Source organism: Pyrgilauda ruficollis, unplaced genomic scaffold (genome assembly GCF_017590135.1).
Source record: "Pyrgilauda ruficollis isolate IOZ18807 unplaced genomic scaffold, ASM1759013v1 scaffold16, whole genome shotgun sequence".
Lineage (NCBI taxonomy): Eukaryota > Metazoa > Chordata > Aves > Passeriformes > Passeridae > Pyrgilauda > Pyrgilauda ruficollis.
The window spans coordinates 6,688,067-6,706,071 of NW_024514764.1; the positions used below are offsets into that span (position 1 = coordinate 6,688,067).

An 18,005-nucleotide genomic window follows, 5' to 3' on the forward strand; every position below is an offset into this window, starting at 1 on the left:
GATTATTTTCATGCAGTGTATGTGATGCTTTTTACATTTTGTTCCTGCAGGAGTAGAGTTTTGTTGATTGAATCAAAGTAGTTTGTTACATTGTGGTCTCTCTCATGTTTTAATGTGAAATATCTGATGGCTTTGCTTTGCTTTTCAGCTTGTAATGACCAGCCTGCAGTCCATCCTAGAAAATGTTGATACACCAGAGTTACTGTGCAAGTGTGTCAAGTGCATCCTTTTGGTGTCTCGATGCTACCCACACATTTTCAGCACCAATTTTAGGGTAAGCTTTCTTTGTGCTTTCTTTCTACAATAGAAATGTTGGTGCAGCAAATTGGGTAACTCTGTTTTCACAATTGCTTTCCAGGACACAGTGGACATACTGGTTGGATGGCACATAGATCATACTCAGAAACCTTCTTTGACACAACAGGTCTCTGGTAAGTTTGGCCAGAGGAGCTCATGGAGGGTCTCACAGCCTGCTCTAACTTGCAGATGTTGGGGGAATTTACTTACACCAGTTTGGTTCTTCTGACATGGAAGTTGACATAAAACCAAATTGAGTTTCTGGCTACATAACAAGATACTTTGTTCCTAACTTTTTAGTAAATTTGCATTTTCCATTTTATGCTAATTCTGGAAAAATGGGATGCTTTATTCAGGGTACATTTAAACACCAATTGTTTTGTGCCATTTTGTAACAAGCTTTAATAAATTTATAGGTCTTTAGTGTATCCTCTGTGAAAGGATATGTTTTTTCCCTATGCACTTTTAGAAAATCTCTCATCAAGATACTGTACTGGCATTTTAAAAATGGGGAGAGTTTTTCCAATAGCTTTATCAGTTTTCTTGGGAGTTATTCACAGCAAGTTTATTGTGCCTCTTGTGTTATAGGTCTAGATTCTGTCCTTGGTGTTTAACTGCTGTGGGCAGAACTGAACCTTAAAATAATTTTTGCAAAAGGACAGAAGAGGGAGATACAATTTGTATTTCTTTTAAAAACATCTACTGTTAGTATTTTCATGTAGATGACCTCTTAGCTCAACAACTTTTCCCTCAGCAATATGCAACTAAAACTTAATGATTGCATGTCACTCTGTATTAATTGGTGTGGTGTTTTTATACAGGATGGCTGCAGAGCTTGGAGCCCTTTTGGGTGGCTGATCTAACTTTTTCTACCACACTCTTGGGTCAGTTTTTGGAAGATATGGAAGCTTATGCTGAGGTAAACAAGACTTTATGGTGTATACCAGAGTTAACTGTTATGTTTTTCTTAATAAACCCACAGCTGTGATTTTTATGGCTGTATTACTTTTGTAGAAAATAAAATTACATGGCTTTCCTGGGGAAGAGAGGACCAAATTATAGAGTATAATTCAGTCATGTACAGTGACCAACTGCACAAATACTCATGAACTATTTAATTAGTATTACAACCAGGCCTTCAGCCACTGTTGATTGAGAATATAGTGTTGTAATAAAACTATAAACAATTGACCAAACAGGAATGCCTTTATTTTTCAAGAGCTGATGTGAAGACAGCTTACGGTTTTTCCTTGATGCTTTATTTAATTGTCCAACCTCAGAGTGTTTCAGAACTAATAACTGTTGGGGAGAGAAAGGAAATCTTAATGCTTCAAAAGAGTAATGATAAATCTGTCTTTTTAAATAAAGCAGTAGATTACATTGTGCAGGAAATAATGCAGCAGGAACTGATGGAAAATGAGATTATATTCGTTTTATGTGCTTCATTTTGACATTGTAATCTTTGCTAACTATGCTAGGGCATAGAGTTTATCTGATGCTGTCATTAAAGAAAGAGCTTTGGGGTTGGGGGGTAGTGCTGTCTTTTAAGGGTATGTGCTCATATGAATATGTAGTTACAGGTCAATTATACTGTATTGTGTATGTTAATATGCAGGTCCTTTAGGTAAAATTGTACTTGAAGCATAATTTGTGTCACTCAAAGCAGAATCAATAATTTGGCCAGTGTCCTTCTCTGTACACCTGGGCCTTTGCTGGGGCAGCTTTAGGATTCACAGGGCAGAGCAGTAAATCACTGCTTATCAAGCTGGCTGCTGCTCTGGTCAATGTGTGTATTCTTAGTCACGGAAGAGTTTTAAGATAACGTGTGCTAACATGGAGGAGGTGCTTCCAGCCAGTGTGCTTATCTCACAGTGGGGTAGAGCAAGGCTACAGCTCTACTAATGAGATCAGCACTTCTGGGAATGTTCCCAGGCACTGGTGCCAGCTGGCATGGAGTAGTCTGTTAGTGAACTCTTGGTCTCCAGATCGACATAGTTTGCATGTGTGATGGGAATGGCCAGTCAAACATCTCCACTCCAGTTTGGGGATGGGAATTTCTTGGAAGAGAGGTAAAAGCGTGCAGACAACTGTTGTAACAGTGCAGCAATACAGACGATTGTGCTCCAGAGACCAGGAACTTCATAAGCCTCAGTTTGAATTTACAAGATATAGTCTGAGTACTTTTTTTCAGTGGCTGAACTCTGTGACTTCTCGTTGTCATTGTGTGCCTATATCCCACCTTCATATGTGTGTGTAGTTAAGAGATACTGGATAAATACATCTGTAATTGGATTGTACAGTTTAATATCTGGAAAAGAGATGAAGTATTTTCAATCTTACATTTTGATATTTTACCCACGTGTAAGTTAATGATGTGTGCTGATACAGAAACCTTGTGTGCTGCAGGACCTCAGCCACGTGGCTTCTGGGGAGTCAGTAGATGAGGACATTCCTCCTCCCTCGGTGTCGCTGCCCAAACTGGCTGCGCTTCTGCGGGTGTTCAGCACCGTGGTGAGGAGCATTGGGGAGCGCTTCAGCCCCATCAGAGGACCACCAATTACAGAAGCTTATGTAACTGATGTAAGAACTCCATTTGCTTTGTTGCTCACCTCTTTTGTCACCATACAGCAATGCCATTGACTGAGCTGATTTAGGTTTTACGAACGTTACATGAATATGTATATTCTCAGCTTTGAGTAAATCTATTTTTTTTCAAGAAGTATGCTACAATAATTTTATTAAAGTATAGATTGTGATAGTGGCACATGGAAATTGTATCAGAAACTAATTTTTTTTAGACATTTAAACTTCATGTGGCTGGGTTTGCTTGTTATCTTTGAAACCTTGTTACTATTTATTCAGATAACTATGCCACTATAGAAACTTGAATTCTAGATGTGAGTTTGATTTTATAAAATGTGATGGCTTTTATTTCTGTTGAAATTTTATCTATTAAATCTGATAGCAAACTTTTCTAGCTCTATAGTATAGGATGGTGTAAACTCAGAATAAATATTATATAACACGCTAAGTAGCTGATATAGTTCTGAAATGCGTGAGAAGATAAGATAAAAATAGCTGCAGTCAAAGTCTTGTGGTTGCTGGATGACCTGCACAGCTGGAATTCATGCCCTTGCAGAATTTTGTGAGGGACACAACTTCTTGGGTAAATAAGTGTATGGATTTCCCAGTTAAAGACAAGACAGTTATGTAACTTCTGCCTTAATCTGCAGGGGATTCTTTTGACCAAAGCTCAAGAAAACTCCTCTGTCTTTTCAAGGGCAGTTCTGTTGACCTTAGTTGGAACTGAACAGAACTGTGAATCATGAACTTAGGTTTTGTAGGTGTCTAATTGAATTGGAAACCAAGCAGTTGAAAGTTTGTTTTTTCTTACACTTCTGAAGTGTAATGTCAAGATGACATTTTTCAGAATAGAATTGAACAAGCTGCAGAGCAGGTGATGGGACAGGATATCAAATGGGTGTGAATACAATTAATTAGCATCTCTCTTTAATGGAGTTTAACTCAGTTGTGTTTTTAATTTTGCAGGTTCTGTACAGAGTAATGAGATGTGTGACTGCAGCAAACCAAGTGTTCTTTTCTGAAGCTGTGCTCACAGCTGCCAATGAGTGTGTTGGGGTTTTACTTGGCAGCCTGGATCCCAGTATGACCATACACTGTGACATGGTCATCACCTATGGATTAGATCAAATGGAAAATTGTCAGACTTGTGGCACTGACTACGTCATTTCGGTCCTGAATCTGTTGACACTGGTTTGTACATGTTTTTATTGTTGTGAGGGACTAGAAAAACAGTATATTGATTAATCTTTAATAATTAGTAAAAATTCAGGTAAAGTCACTTATTTTGGTTTTTATCCCCAGATTGTTGAACAAATAAATACAAAACTACCATCATCATTTGTAGAGAAATTATTTATACCAGAGTCTAAACTACTTGTTCTTCGTTATCATAAGGAGAAAGAGGTAAGAGTAAGTAACTTCTACAGGTGTATTCCAGCAGCCTTTGTGCACTTCCTAGAATATATTAAGCTGTAAAACTTAAGCTGTAAAGCTCACCTTAAATACATTTTTTAGTCTAACTGAATATCTGAAACTTCTGAAAAGGCAGATGTAGCTACTTCTTTGTTTTAGCATTTAGATTTGATAAAAAATTGGTAAGTTTGCCATCATTCCAGGTAGAGAAGTGCTTAGTTCATCTGGCTTTGATACTCAGCATGTTAGGTGGATTATCTAGAAAATAATTAGTGGGTTCTGTAAGAGGTGCAGAAAAAGGAAGATAGGTATCTGTATCAGACTAAGCTATTCATAGATAAAGAAGAGTGATTTAAATTCTTTGTTGCTGATTAGTGTATTTTATGATTTGTTTTAATAAGTTATTGCTGTCATTATGTTCTCAAGGTCGTTGCAGCAGCCCTTGCTGTATACCAAGCTGTATTGAGCCTGAAGAACATTCCTGTTCTGGAGACTGCTTACAGGTTGATTCTAGGAGAAATGACCTGTGCTTTAAATAGTCTGCTCCATAGTTTACATCTTCCTGAGGCCTGTTCCGAAATCCAGCATGACTCTTTCAAGAAGCTTATATCCAATGTGGATAATGCCAAGTTTGTTGTTATATTCGACCTCAGTGCTCTAAGTACTATTGGAAATGCTAAAAACTCATTAATTGGGGTGAGTAAAAACTCAACAGACAGTTCATGCAATAGGTATAAAAAATACTTGATTACTTAAAATTAATGTATTACACCAGTAGGGCACATATGTATAACTGAAATGATCATATTTGTCTCTGAGCTTCCTAAGTTTTAGAAAAACATCTAGTGTTAAAACTTAGGGGAAACAGTGGGTGGACTGTATCTCTAGCTGTTGAATAATGAAAAGCAGTTTCTAGGGAAGAGCATCTTATCAGGGTTAAGGGTTTAATGCTAAGATCATCATAGTAATTGCTTTTGAAACTCAAGACAGATAAAAGCAGCTGTAAAGTGTCCTTTGGTAGTATATTAGCCATATGAAAACACTTTCCAGATCTTTCCGTATAAAAACATTAACTACTTTTAACAGACTTCTAAAAAATTGGAAAGAAAATAGTTAGTCAGAAAACAATAGAGTTAAATTATTTCCTGTGGGGAAAAGGGGAAAGACATTAATTGGTGTGAAAATTACAATTAAAAGTAAATCCTACTTTTTATGTTTCTGTGCTTGTGTTGCAATTGTTTTATAGATGTGGGCCCTTTCTCCGACTGTGTTTGCACTGCTGAGTAAAAACCTGATGATTGTTCATGGTGACATAGCAGTTCACTTCCCTGCTGTGCAGTATGCAGTGCTCTACACACTGTACTCACACTGCTCCAGGTATGAGGTTTGGTAATTCAGTGGTGTTTTAAGAGCACTAGGATGGACTGATGTGAATAGAATATATTGTTGGAGTGATGAAATGAAATAGACTGTTACAATCAAGCTTTTGCCCAAACTTCCTTAATTAGTTTTTCCTTCCATTAATTGCAGGGAAAATGTCTCAGCGGGAAAGCATATCCTGGCTTAAAGTTGGCCTTTTATTCAAAGGCAGATTAGAAATCTTGTGTTTGAATAGAGATAACTGAGGCAGAACTTTACTGAAAGTAATTTAGGAAAGATTATTTACTATTTTCCTTACAGAGAGATCTGGGAGGGGTAATCAGATGTAAACAACAGATATAAATACATTTTAGACCTCATTAATACAAACTGTTGTTAAAGCAAGGGAATATACAATTTTAACTGTTTTCTTTTTTAGGCTAGGGATCAAAATATTTGGGTTTTGACAGTGTGGTTTGTGTGTCTATGTGTTCATTTAACTTTTGCTGCTGATTGTTGTTTTCCCTCCTCCTGTAATCTTTAGGGAAGTGTCTCTAATCTTGGGGTACTTTTACAGTTTGATTTTCTTTGCCTTTTCAGGCACGATCATTTCATATCCAGTAGCCTCAGTTCTTCCTCTCCCTCTCTGTTTGATGGAGCAGTTATAAGTACTGTAACTACAGCAACAAAAAAACATTTCTCAATCATACTGAACCTTTTGGGGCTACTGCTTAAGAAGGATAACCTTACTCAAGATACCAGGTAAGGAAAATATTCTTTTAAATTGGGATTTTTTTTTTTGTCCAGTAGAATACATTAATTCAGAAACCAGTGTAATTTGAATTTGTAAAACTTGGGGTAAATTTAACCTGTCAAATGTTTGGGTTTTTTAATACACTGTTAGTGAAATTGTGGAAAAAAGCAGCTGCTTGTTTTTATATATGAAAACTAGAGAAGTTAAACCATCCTGAGATCTACCCAGTAGAAGCAGAACTATCAAACTTCACTGAAAGAAAGAGTTTGCTCACTGAAATTATCCTTTTGCAATAGTTGCCATCCTGTATTACCAAAATGCTGTGAAATCTGGGGACATCTTTAAAGTTAAGAAATAATTTGTTTAGAAAGTGTGAGCTATGAATATACCGATGAACAATGTGAAGTAGTTTGAAAATACCTTTCTGTAGCTGTGTAGAGTGACTAAACTCTTGGTTTTTGAAGGAAACTACTCACAACATGGGCTTTGGAAGTGGCTCTTCTGATGAAGAAATCAGAAACATATACACCGTTATTTTCTCTCCCATCTTTTCATAAGTTTTGCAAAGGACTTTTAGCAAACAGTAAGATACTGACTATTTTTACTTAACTGTCTTTTACATTTCAAAATTAAGTGCATAAATAGCCTTGTCCCACTGATAGTAGCAACTGTACTTGTTTAATTTACTTTAAGGATGCTTCAGGGTTGTATTGTGCAAGAATTTAGACTATTTTTATGATTTTTTTAAAGTGGATCCCTGCCTGTTACTTAAACAATTAATTTTTGTAAAATGAATTGCAATCTTAAGAGATTCGACACATCACTGACATTTTTGGTAGATCAATTTCGCAGTCACAAATCGTTTATCAAAAGCACAGGAACAGTTCTGTGATGTATTCAATACCAAAATCTGTAAATAATATAGGAGCAAATGCAGAGTAGTGCAGAAATTACCTAATTCCAGCAAGAATAACTTTTTTTTTTCCTCCTTTCTACTCCTTAATTCAGCACTTCTGGAAGATGTGAACATTTGTCTTCAAGCATGTAGTAGCCTTCATGCCCTGTCTTCCTCCCTTCCAGATGACCTTTTACAGAGGTACTTGCACAGAGTTCTGTATGTTTTGTGAATTATGCTGATGATGGGGATATTAACACCTCTTTCCTTTTTGGTGTTGCAGGTGTGTTGATGTGTGTCGTGTTCAGCTTGTCCATAGTGGTGCTCGTGTGAGACAAGCTTTTGGAAAACTTCTGAAGTCAATTCGTTTAGATGTTGTGTTGAGGTGAGTTGCTCAGACCAACTTCAGTGTAAATAACGGTTTACTTTCTTCAGAGACATTAACCTGAAAAATAATGCCAGTGGACTGTCATAATGCTGTCTTAGTTCAAAATTAAAAAGCATGAGCTTACAGTGGTAGTTCTGGGTTGATGGTTGGGCTTGATGATCTTAAAGGTCTCACCCAACCCTCTATGACTCTGTCTTGCTATCTCTCCTATGCTTTCACTGGTCTAAGAACAGTATGGTAGTACACAATAATTAATACACTTGATTAGCTGTCCATCGCTTCTTGAAGCAAACACTGAAAATCTGTAAGGTCTCTGTAATCCAGAGCTTCAACAATATTATGTCCTGTAATTTGTCTTGAAGACCTGAACTCTGGAAACACTTGGTATTAATACCAAAGCATGTAATTACTTCTACTCGTTAGGTATAGATACAGTGAGTGTGTAACTCTTACACAACTTTCTTTTGTTTATTCAAGTATATTACAGCATGGGTTGTTTTCCCTCTCTTCCTGCAGTAACCGTACCCACACTGAAATACAAGAAATTTCTTTGGCTATAAGAAGTCACATGAGCAAAGCTCCAAGTAACACATTCCACCCACAGGATTTCTCTGATGTCATTAGTTTTATTTTGTATGGAAACCTGCACCGAACTGGGTAAGAACTCCTTGTAGAACTGAAATCTATGAATGTTGAATTTATAGTAAACAAGTCCAAGTTGCATTTAGTTTAAAATTTGTAATTATCATTGCAATCTATGTTGCTTTACTTTCCAACTTTTTTATACTTTTAAGTATTTATAAACATCTTACACCCTTTTTGGCATATTTTCCTATATACATTGCTGCTTGGAAGTTAATTTTGTGCGAGATTTGTTTGTGAACAGTAGGGAGATGAAGTGTGTACAGTATAAACTTGTTAATGCACTGATGTTTTCTTTCAGGAAGGATAATTGGTTAGAAAGGTTATTCTATAGCTGTCAAAGGCTAGATAAGAGAGATCAGCCAACCATCCCCCGGAACCTGTTGAAGACTGATGCTGTGCTGTGGCAATGGGCTGTCTGGGAAGCAGCTCAGTTCACTGTTCTCTCAAAGCTACGAACTCCTCTGGGGAGAGCCCAAGATACATTTCAAACAATTGAAGGTAAAGTAAAAAATACACTTTATTTTGATGAGATATTTTGGTAATGTTGTGAAGCAAAGGTGTTCATGTCTAAGGCAAGAGGCACAATGGGTTTATTTTTTAATGCTTATAGATTTTAAAGATGCTGCATAATTACTGTTAACTTGTGGTAGATTTTGAGAGATAGCAGTGCTATCCCTTTGCACACTTAAATACAATACCATTTGGTAACTGTTTTTTCCCGTGTTTTGGTAAAATGTGTAGGTATTATTAGGAGCCTTGCAGCCCACACATTAAACCCTGATCAAGATGTCAGCCAGTGGACTACTGCAGACAATGATGAAGGACACAGCAGCAACCAACTCAGGCTTGTTCTCCTTCTGCAGTATTTGGAGAACTTGGAAAAATTGATGTACAATGCATATGAAGGATGTGCCAATGCCCTTACCTCTCCACCCAAGGTTTGTCTGTCTTGCAGTGCTTATGTTGCTTGGAACAGTCTGGTGAATGAGCAGTGTTTTCAGGATTGTTCAGTTCTTAGCCATGGAATTCCAGAAAAACTTCTCGAAGTTTAGAGTCTTAAAAAAAGTTAACTGGCTTTAACTTTGGTGTGTTCCTGCAGAACATGTTAAACCAGGCTTTGTTTCTGGAATACCAGCTTGCGTAGTGGTACAAATCCAGCAAGACTGTAGTACCTCTGATTTGTAGCAGTCACTTATTTGTAGATTGTCAGCAGCCTATTATAAAGTAACACAATTATTTAAAGCTTTAATTGCTTTTGGGGGAGCGTAGTAATTATTTATAAGCAACGTACCCTGTTGTGTACTTCTAAGTGCAAGACATTCTTCAGTGTTGAAATAAGCTGGTTAATTAGCAGACTTTGATTGACAGTAATACATGATTTATAGTCAGTTCATATTAAGACTTTTGGCCTGCTAGTGTGCCTGGCCAGTTGCATGCTACATGTGATTTCAGACCATTTACATTAATAAATTTAAAGATTAATTGGAGACTGGAGAAAATAAACCTTCCTGCCTTTGATATCAATCTTAAGTACTTAACTGCGTTTTTGGTTTGTGCAGAAGAATGTTGTGAAACTTCTCTCCTGTCTCTGCAGGTTATCAGGACGTTCTTTTATACCAATCGCCAGACGTGCCAGGATTGGCTGACACGGATTAGACTTTCCATCATGAGAGTTGGATTGCTGGCTGGCCAGCCTGCTGTGACAGTCAGGCATGGATTTGATTTACTCACAGAAATGAAAACTAATAATAGTATCTCTCAGGTACTCTCTTTTCAAACTATGGAGACTATTGCAGGAATATTCACTATGATATTCTAAAAGAACTAAGCTAAGGCAATCAGTAGTTACTAAACCAAGTGGTATGTAAAAGGACGAGTTATCTAAAGCCACATTTTTAATTTGTATGTTTTCATTGTGGTTCTGATACTGTGGGTTGGAGGTTAGGATGTACTGAGCACATGTCAAATACTACACAGGAATGAATGCTGTAGTTAATTCAGTTTTAATTGAGCAATTTCTAACTTGGTGGAAACCTTGTGAAACTGGTGCTGCATTAGTGTGAGGCTATCCCAAACTTGTGGTTTGCTTACCTGTGGGTATGAGAAGTAGGGCTGTGTCATGGGGGTATCCTTTCTTTAACTAGGAGCTAAGTTCAGGGGTGGGATGGGTGGATAAAGTAATTAAAGCCTTCTTGAAAGGGTTGAATAGTTTCTTCAGTACATGACTTGACTTGCTTAAATGTTTTACCAAAGGTGATTTGATAGCTCTTCGTTACTTTGTGCTCCTTTACGAATTCTCATATAGGTGCAAAACCACCACACAGTGATTGCTGACCATTGGTGTTCAGGCTGTGGGTTCACAGCACAAACTCTTCCCTGCACTCCCCTGCTATTCCAAAAGCAGTGCAGTGGATGGATATCAGGAACACTTTTAGATGTTATAGTGAAATAATGTTTCCACATTTGAGTCCTCACCCACAGCCATGTGCCTCTTGCATTAGATGAGTTTTGTTAAATAACACTTTTGGTTTGCATTTAGGGAAATGAGTTGGAAGTGACAATTATGATGCTGGTAGAAGCATTATGTGAGCTTCACTGTCCTGAAGCTATTCAGGGTATTGCTGTCTGGTCTTCTGCTGTAGTTGGGAAGAGCCTCTCCTGGATCAATTCTGTAGCTCAGCAAGCAGAAGGGCGGTAAGTTTTCGCAAATTATTGGATGCAGCAAACGTCGATGTTTTTTCCTTCTAGGGAAAGTTCTGCTTCTGACTCTTTTAAACTGTGGCACGAGTCAAGGCTGCTGATGAATTTCCATGTCAATTATACTCAGTGAATCTTTTCAGAGATGTAATATGTATTTAATCAGTATTCAGCTCTACTCGTTCAGATTAAAATTGTGACAGTCAAATATAAAACTCATTTATTTCCTTCTGTCTCTACTTGATTTGAAGTTGAAACTTTCATGGACAAGCTTTTTTCAAATGCTATAACCTGGAAATTCCGCCAGTAAACTCTTATCCTATTTTAATCCCTTTCTTTTGCTGAAAGTGATACGAGCTTTTTGAGTATTGGAGTAAAATAATGCTAAAAATCTAGTCTATTTACAAAAAAAACCAAACCCAACCTGGTTCTTTAAGATGCTGACTGAAATATTGAACTGTTTTAGGTTTGAAAAAGCGTCTGCAGAATACCAGGAGCACCTCTGCTCCATGACTGGAGTGGATTGCTGTATAACAGGCTTTGACAAGACTGTTCTGAAGTTGGCCAATTCAAACAGTGTGAACAATGCCAGCCCAAAGCATTCCTTGAATGGTGAGTGTTGTTTTCTTTTTAAGAGAAATACAACTGCATGTTTAAATGTGTGTGCATAAAATGAGACCATTTGGTGACACAGCCATGCTAGTGTCTGACTCTGAAATCTGAAAACCTGTTTCTGTCTGCAGTTAAACTGAACCACTTAATGCCCTTGATACCAATATTATGTGTAGATAGAAGTGTTTGCAGTACTGAGGTCTAGCTGAATGAAACTAAAGATAATAGGTAAAATATTTAGTAACTTACTAATTTAAATGTAGTTTATTTTAGATCATCATAACTTAAACCTTAGTGTTTATGACATAATTGTATCATAAGTGCACTAGTTACTTAGAGGTTTTTAACTACTAAGACTTGGTTGCAGTATTCTGTTTCATCTTTGAAGATGAACCTCCTTTGTTCCTAATTTAGTTGTTCTGTTTTTCTGTTTTGATACTCCTTTACAGACATAAGCTAAGTTTTTTCAAAACCTTCTTTGAAAAGGTTCTTTTTTTCCTTAGGAAAAGTGTCAGTGGAATAATACTGTAAAGGTTGTGTAACTATTTCATTTTTTTAAATGAAGAGTTTTTCTTGACAAAAGACATAGAAATAATGCTCGAGTAATAGAACTGCTGTTTGAAAATATGTATTTAAGTGCTTGTTTGTATAAAATTTTTTCATTTCACAGGAGAAACTAGAAAAACTGTTCTGACTAAGCCAAGTGACTCTTCACCAGAAGTGATAAACTACCTGGGTAACAAGGCATGCGAATGTTACATTTCCATTGCTGACTGGGCTGCTGTTCAGGAGTGGCAAAACATGGTCCATGAACTGAAGAAAAGCAATAGTAATACCTCAATCAATCTGAAAGCAGATTTTAACTACATAAAGTAAGGGTAGAATTCATTTATTCAACAGTACCTTAGAGTTCATTGTTTTACAACTGAAATATTCAAGTTGTAATGGATTTAAAAAACTGGATGTCAGTTTCTAAGTAGAAGCATACAAAGAAGAAAGGTGTGTTCTTGGGAGGGTGAAAACTTGGCCATGGCATTTACAGATGAAGAGATAACATTCTAAATAGTTACTGTAGCTTTTTGGCTGCTGAGGCTGCTTAGTATTCAAGAAAAAAAATCTTTTATTGAAGAAAAAAAGATGCCAAATTTATCCTGCTTTACTCAGCAGAAGATGAATCCTTTTGCACAGCTTAAATAAAATGTATTTCAGTGGTTCCTAAAAATACCTTAATATACTAATTTAATGGAAAAAGTATAGGAAAGAAGTGGTCTTGGCTGCTGAAGTTTTAGTTTTGTTTCTTTTTAGAATGAAATTCAGAGCTGTAGCGTGTGCATTTATTTCCTGACCTTTGATATTTTTCTGGTTCATGAAAAAATACTTGTGACATTGAGTAGACCTTCAGAGTTTAAGGATAGTTTCTTTTTATTTGACAACTTGATTGCTTTCCATTCCTGCACGATTGTGGTACACATAGTAAAATCCTTTTGACTGAAATGTCTTGACTTGAAAATAAAAGCACAGAAGGAAGCAGTGAAATAAAATCTGCAGGTCTGAAAAGGTGACTGCTTCTGTCAGAGAGAGGGGCTCTTCTTTCCCTTTGGTACTGGATTCATTCATTTGGTGCACAACCTAGTGTCTTTTATTGATGTATCTGATAACTGAGATTTTTGCTTAGAATTAATTATAAGTGCTGTGTAGGATTTGGAGTTACTCTTGAGTCTTTTCTTTTTGCTGTGTAATATACTTGGCAACTGAAGTAAGAAATATGAAAATAAAACTATAAATGTTGAATTGCAGATCTTTGAGCAGCTTTGAGTCTGGACAACTTACTGAATGCACTGAACAACTAGAATTACTACCAGGAGAAAATATCAACTTACTTGCAGGGGGATCCAAAGAAAAAATAGGTATAAATGCATAAGTTAACATTTACTTCAAATGCAAAAATAAATATTTCTTTGTGTATCTGTCTGTATAAATGAGAGACTGAAACTTCTGAATGCAATTTGCTGTGTTCAGTGGACTGACCATAACCCTTATGAATCAAGCTTCAAAATGATTGGCAGTGGTCATCCTAAATGTTGATGCAAATGTGTTTTCTGGAGTTAATGTGACTGTTTAAATAATCTGTGATTAATTTCTATTGTGAATACATACACCTATAAAATACATTTTTTTTTAAAAAGAGGGATTTTTTTTTCCTAACTTCCTTACTGTGAAAAATGCATTATCAGATGGTGAAACATGATAAAATTTGGCAGTTCTAGTTGGTTTCACTTGTTTAATCTCCATGTAGACATGAAGAAGCTCCTTCCTAATATGCTAAGTCCTGATCCAAGAGAACTTCAAAAAGCAGTTGAAGTACAGCTTTTGAGAAGTTCAGTATGTCTGGCAACAGCTGTAAACCACATAGAACAGGAGCAAAAGTGGCAGTCAATATCTGAGTAAGTTGAAATGTGCTATGAATTGATGTAATGCACTGTGAAAACCTGTTCTAGTTTGTTAAACATAACTTTGTGTAAAGCTTCAGCATCTATGGCAGTTCCAGCTGTTGTGAGTTATAAGCTTACTGAGGAAAAATAAGATGATGTTTAACTTGTAGTTCATACAGTTTATAAAGTACTTGAGTTGATAAATTACTTCTGTGTGTCAGCTTAATAATGAAGTATTGTAACATAACTTGTATATTGCAACACTTTCTCACCATCCTTTTTAAAGACACTGATTTTGTTTTTTCTTCAGTAATTTTGATACCACTATTTACTCTTAAAAGTCTAGCTAAGAAAAATGACTGTCCTGATCCTTTATTTTCAGAAATCTTATAAAGTACTTAAAGCAAACATCCCGCATTGCTATTGGGCCGTTGAGACTTTCCACGCTCACCGTGTCTCAGTCTTTACCAGTGTTGAGCACTCTTCAGTTGTACTGTTCTTCTGCTTTGGAAAACACTGTATGCAACAGGCTGACATCAGAGGTAACTCTGTGTGTTTAAAACATAAATTGGGATAATGTCCTTTGCTATGTCAATATGCTATATTGTGGAGCATTGAATATAAAACATACATTAATTTTTTGACTGTTAATCGTACTGTAAAAAGACCTAATTTAGTTTTCTAATGTGCCTTGACCCAAGTGTTTATAAGTTTACATTTCAATTGGACTTTCCTCTATATTTATAAATATACCTTTCTTTCAATTACACTTAAAGTATTTTCGAAATGTTATTGATAGTCCCTTTTAAGTGTTGGTATTTCTTCTCTGAATGCATTGTAACATGCACTTAATTTACTTTCAAAGCAACTTAAAAATACTCTTAATAAAAAACTTCAGCAATTAAAAACTGAATGTCAGACTTCAACCACTATGAATGTTCTAGATGTCATTTCTAATCACATTGTTCAGAAGACAATTCTGCTTGATTTTGAGCAGTTCTTAGTGTTGTCCTCTAGAAATTAACAGAACATATTTCTCTTAGTTAATGATACAGTGTGGTTACTATTATAAATAAGAATGTTTGCTCTAAAAATGGTCTTTGGTTTTAATTAATGAGAATGCATTGTAGTAAAGTTCTCTCATGACAATTGTTCAACTTCTGTGCCTCTTGCAGGACTGTCTTATACCTCTCTTCAATGAAGCCTTGAGGTCATGTAAGCAGCACGATGTAAGGCCATGGATGCATGCCCTGAGGTACACGGTGTACCAGAATCAACTGATGGAAAAGCTTAAAGGTGTGTAAACTCTCATGGTGTTGTGAAAAGCAAATGTAGAATTTGCACTTAAGTTGTCTGCTGAAAGCAGCAGCTGTGTCTTTTTCTAGTATTTTAGATCAAGTACTTTTTAAAAGCCAAGTTTTTTTCCTTCAGCTGTCTTGCTTTACGAACCATTGTCTTGATTAGTGCTGTGATGTAGATAGTACCAAAAAGAAGAACAACATTCTGAAGTGTTTAGTAGTTGTATGCTCCTCTCCTAATGACCCCTTACTTGTTCATCACTTCATACTTTAACTGCTTTCACTTTTGAACATTTCAGCATTATAAGTAATGGGTCTTCACACACAGTCATGAAAGCCATTTAAATGTGCAGTATGATAAGAAGTAATGAGAGAAAAAGTTCTGTCAGGGGATAAGTAGACTTATTATCTAAGAAGAATGATTATAGTAGAAGAAAAATCGTTTGCCCAGCAGATAACCTGTGGGTATAATTTTTGTTTGAGATGGGGTATATAAATATTCTAGGCAGAAATGAAGTCATCTAAATCTCTGAAGCAATTTTTACTGATGCCCGTGTACACAGTATACTGGGCAGAAATTCTCTGTGTGTCAGACAGTGGTTTAATACTTTTGTTTACAATGTCTTGCTCCCTTCTTTAGAACCAACAGTCCCAATTAAAAGCCATCTAATGGAACTGGGCTTAACAGCAGCGAAATTTGCACGGAAGCGAGGAAACATCGCCCTGGCGACGCGACTGCTCGCCCAGTGCAGCGAGGTTCAGCTGGGGAAAACCACCACTGCACAGGACTTAGTCCAGCACTTTAAAAAACTGTCTGCACCAGGTCAGATTGATGAAAAATGGGGTCCTGAACTTGAGATTGAGAAAACAAAGTTGTTATACACAGCAGGTGAGTGTTATATTGTAGTGACGTAAGCTTTTTTCCTTATAACCAGGCTAATTCCCCTCACCTTGAAGTCACAACAGGGCAGTATCACTAGGAACTGATTTCATCCCATTAGCTCTTGTCTGTCTGAAGGTGTTTTCACAAGTTTTTTCATGCTTTTCATTCTTCAAAAGAGAATTTTCTGTGTAAAAATATATTGCTACAAGTTGTATCTAAGTGTGCTGAATTTCAGAATTGTTTTAAATAATAGCAGTGTACTGAAGATCTGCTTTTCATGATACGCAGGTCAGTCAACACATGCCATGGAAATGCTGAGTTCTTGTGCCATATCTTTCTGCAAATCTGCCAAAGCTGAATATGCAGTTGCTAAATCTATTCTCACACTGGCTAAATGGATTCAAGCAGAATGGAAAGAGATCTCAGGACAGTTGAAACAAGTGTATAGAGCTCAACAGCAGCAGAATCACACTGGCCTGTCTACCTTGTCTAAAAACATATATAATTTGATTGAGCTGCCAGCTGTTAATACTCTGGAAGATGAATATCCTAGGATTGAAAGTGAATCTACAGGTACGTTTCTTCTCACTGATATTTTTAAAAAATAGTTACTGATAAATATAGTGAAGGATAACATCAGTTGTATTGATTAAGACTAAGTGCTCCATCACTCATGCATTTGTTTTCCTAATACATGTGTCGAGGGCATGTATTTTGTGTAAAAGGTTATACACAGTTAAAAAACCCAAACACCTTAATACTGATATTTTATATTTCTGTCACATTTTTCTCATTCAAGTAATGATGGCCTGAGGATGAAACTGGGATGTGTTTATTTTGTATTGAGGATATCAGTTATTGTCCTGTGTGTGTTTGCTGAAGTTTGAGTTAGATCTTTCAGGTTTAAACATGGGCAGGATTTATGTTATGAAGGCCCCCGTAAGTGTGAAAAGTACTGTAGGTTTTTTCATTATCTTTAATCTGTAATTAATCTGAACACTTCTGCTGTTGCTGCAGAATGTGTTCTCATTCCTAATTTCCAGCAGACTTTTCTTTAAATGTTAAGATAAATTCTTTGTTGCTTTAAACTTGGATTTCATAAATAACTTCATTCCTCTCATGCAGAATCAGAATTATTGTAGAGCTGTTGGTGGATGCTAAACAGTAGGTGCTTTCTGACTTGATGGCGAAGAAAATAAATATATACACAGATAAACACAACCACAGTGCCCTGGGTACTTCATAGCAGTCTTCTCTCTGAAGCACTGTGCTCCTTTGGAGGTCATGAGTTCCTTGCCTCAGTTCCACCTCTCTGTGAAAGAGGAAGGAGTTGTAGAGTATCAGCAGTGATTGCTGGCACATGGAAACTAGGCTTTATTTTAAAGCAGTGTCAGAACTGAAAAATAATTGCTTTTTGGAAAATTCTGCACTGTTGGGTATTAATTTTACTAAATACTGTATACCCATTATTTTTTAGTGTTATTGTCTATGCTGAGGAAGGCAGAAGTAGATTTTACACTGTAACACATATTACTTTGTTTCTCCCATCACAGTAAACATTGGAGTTGGAGAACCAGACTTCATCTTGGGCCAGCTGTATCACTTGTCTTCAGTACAGGCACCTGAAGTAGCCAAGTCTTGGGCAGCCCTGGCTAGCTGGGCTTATAGATGGGGCCGCAAAGTAGTTGATAATGCCAGGTAAATACAGCCCAGTGCTTGAATTTGTACAGTACAACTGGTTTTCTTAAG

General features: G+C 36.6%; 1 protein-coding gene across 1 annotated transcript in view; it reads left to right on the top strand.

Moving 5' to 3' along the window:
• SMG1 (SMG1 nonsense mediated mRNA decay associated PI3K related kinase) overlaps positions 1-18,005 on the top strand; it is a 59,074-nt gene that overhangs the window by 19,131 nt on the left and 21,938 nt on the right. The window contains exons 7-32 of the mRNA XM_041462185.1: positions 149-274; positions 359-431; positions 1,119-1,216; positions 2,704-2,877; positions 3,847-4,071; positions 4,183-4,284; positions 4,720-4,989; positions 5,540-5,670; positions 6,253-6,414; positions 6,871-6,989; positions 7,415-7,502; positions 7,585-7,686; positions 8,206-8,346; positions 8,633-8,832; positions 9,076-9,272; positions 9,929-10,096; positions 10,874-11,028; positions 11,498-11,643; positions 12,314-12,515; positions 13,441-13,550; positions 13,940-14,087; positions 14,458-14,617; positions 15,251-15,371; positions 16,014-16,262; positions 16,545-16,829; positions 17,810-17,954. Of these exons, the coding sequence (XP_041318119.1) occupies positions 149-274; positions 359-431; positions 1,119-1,216; positions 2,704-2,877; positions 3,847-4,071; positions 4,183-4,284; positions 4,720-4,989; positions 5,540-5,670; positions 6,253-6,414; positions 6,871-6,989; positions 7,415-7,502; positions 7,585-7,686; positions 8,206-8,346; positions 8,633-8,832; positions 9,076-9,272; positions 9,929-10,096; positions 10,874-11,028; positions 11,498-11,643; positions 12,314-12,515; positions 13,441-13,550; positions 13,940-14,087; positions 14,458-14,617; positions 15,251-15,371; positions 16,014-16,262; positions 16,545-16,829; positions 17,810-17,954 (4,097 nt within the window). The remainder of the gene's footprint in view (positions 1-148; positions 275-358; positions 432-1,118; positions 1,217-2,703; positions 2,878-3,846; positions 4,072-4,182; positions 4,285-4,719; positions 4,990-5,539; positions 5,671-6,252; positions 6,415-6,870; positions 6,990-7,414; positions 7,503-7,584; positions 7,687-8,205; positions 8,347-8,632; positions 8,833-9,075; positions 9,273-9,928; positions 10,097-10,873; positions 11,029-11,497; positions 11,644-12,313; positions 12,516-13,440; positions 13,551-13,939; positions 14,088-14,457; positions 14,618-15,250; positions 15,372-16,013; positions 16,263-16,544; positions 16,830-17,809; positions 17,955-18,005) is intronic.